The sequence below is a fragment of the Balaenoptera physalus genome (assembly GCF_965194825.1).
Source record: "Balaenoptera physalus genome assembly, chromosome: 3".
Classification (NCBI taxonomy): Eukaryota; Metazoa; Chordata; class Mammalia; order Artiodactyla; family Balaenopteridae; genus Balaenoptera; species Balaenoptera physalus.
Genome location: NC_138890.1, coordinates 3,227,752 through 3,229,371, shown reverse-complemented (window position 1 = coordinate 3,229,371; position 1,620 = coordinate 3,227,752). Strand labels below are relative to the sequence as shown.

The following is a 1,620-nucleotide window of genomic DNA, read 5'->3' as shown; positions in this document are numbered from 1 at the left end:
TCTGAGTCTGTGTTTGCCATCCACAACCTTGCCCTGGGTCCTAGTCCCTGGGGGCAGGGCTGTGTGGTCCCCTCAGCCCCTGGGATGTGTGCCTGGGCATGCAATCCAGGCCTGGAGGCGAAGGAGGGCCTTACCAGCTGCTGACATTTGCTGAGTCCTGAGTTTGTAATTCTGACTTGCGGGATTCTTTATTATGTGTCCTCTGCTACTAGGCTGTGAGCCCCTTAAGAGAGGCTGCGTTTTTTGATCGCAGTTGCAACCCCCAGGCACCTGTGCTTGGGGAGGGCCAGGGTGACGCGTTAAAGGAAGAGCGCAGGTGCAGCTGGGGTCAGTCCTCCCCAGCTGTGACCTTGGGCAGGTCCCTTCATTCCCGATGCCTCAGTCTCCTCATCCATAAAACGAGCAGGGTGGGGATCCCGGCCCCCCAGGAAGGCAACTGCCGCAGGCCTTCCGCGAATACCCTGGAAGGGTTGGGGTCGGGGTGGGGGTGGGGGTGGGGGGGCGGGCCAGAGCTACCTCGCACTCCTGGTGCGCCCTGTTCTCCGCCCGCCGCCGCTCTCCAAGGTGCTGAAGACGCCCCGGCACCTCTCTGGTCACCGCTCCAGCCTGGGGGTCAAGGGGCCCCCTGCCTCACTCCTCTATCCTAGGCTGGCCCGGTCCCTCCTTCTGTGGGTTGGGGAGCCCCAGACTCTAATTCAGCCCCCACCCCACTCCACCTCCATGCCAGCCGTGTTCTCTCAAAATACTTTATTAAGGACCATAGCAGTCTTAGAAAAAGGGAATGGCTGTGAGCCATGGCGGCCCCGAAGTTCAGAGCTCAGCCCGTGCTCCAGGGCCAGGGTCCCAGCGGACTTGGCCGCTTCCTCCTCCCTGTGTTCCAGGGGGCAGGAAGGAGTCCCCGAGCGGGGAGTTACCGAGGCCTGGTGTATGCCTATCTCTCTGGGTCTGTGGATCAGTCTGTGTGTGTCTTCCTGTTTCCTTCTGCACCTGGGTCTGTATGTGTATTTCTCAGGCTTTGTGGCCTTATGGTCTATGTCTGAGAATCAGTTTGTGCATGGGCCTGGGTCCCTGGGTCTGTAGCTGTGAGTCTGTGCGTCTCCATCCTGACACCGTCGCCGGGGTCTCTCCCTCACCCCGGATCCCTGTGCCTGTCTCCACTGCAGCACCCCTGACTAGAGGGGCCTGGGGACATGTACCCGTGGTGCTCACAGCTCACCCCCTGCCGCCTCCAGCCCCACGCGCCCTGGGCCGAGTGCTTGTTCAGGCTGGGCACAGTCTAGGAGGGTGGTCCGGTCCAGCTCCTTCATGGAGTTGCCCTGGACCAGGGTCCCGTTGTCCAGATCCTCCGTCGAGTTGTCCGGAGCTGGCGGGTCCCGGGATCCCCATTCCTCCTGAGGGCTGCTTGGAGACCCTTCCTGAAGTGTGGCAGCCTTGGGCCCATGTCCTGGGGTTTCGGAGCCTGGCACGGTTTTGGGAGCCACGCGGGATGCAGCATCGTTGTGCAAAGTTCTGGAGAAAACTGAGCAAGGGTTGGGGGGTCGTGAGGGATGGCCTGGGGGCCTGGTTCCCTTCTTTCTTTTAGCCCCCAGCCTCAGGAAGCAGTTGCAAGGGGGCCTCCTC

The 1,620-nt window shown here is 61.9% G+C and overlaps 1 protein-coding gene across 2 annotated transcripts in view; it reads right to left on the bottom strand.

Annotated features, from left to right (window-relative positions):
* Positions 1-732: 732 nt before the first annotated feature.
* The window catches only part of CREB3L3 (cAMP responsive element binding protein 3 like 3), a gene marked incomplete at its 5' end in the record, with an annotated part of 39,726 nt that continues 38,838 nt past the window's right edge, over positions 733-1,620 (bottom strand). For both annotated transcript variants that reach the window (XM_082455073.1, XM_082455072.1), the window contains one exon: positions 733-1,519. In XM_082455073.1, the coding sequence (XP_082311199.1) occupies positions 1,206-1,519 (314 nt within the window). In that variant the 3' untranslated portion in view covers positions 733-1,205. The remainder of the gene's footprint in view (positions 1,520-1,620) is intronic.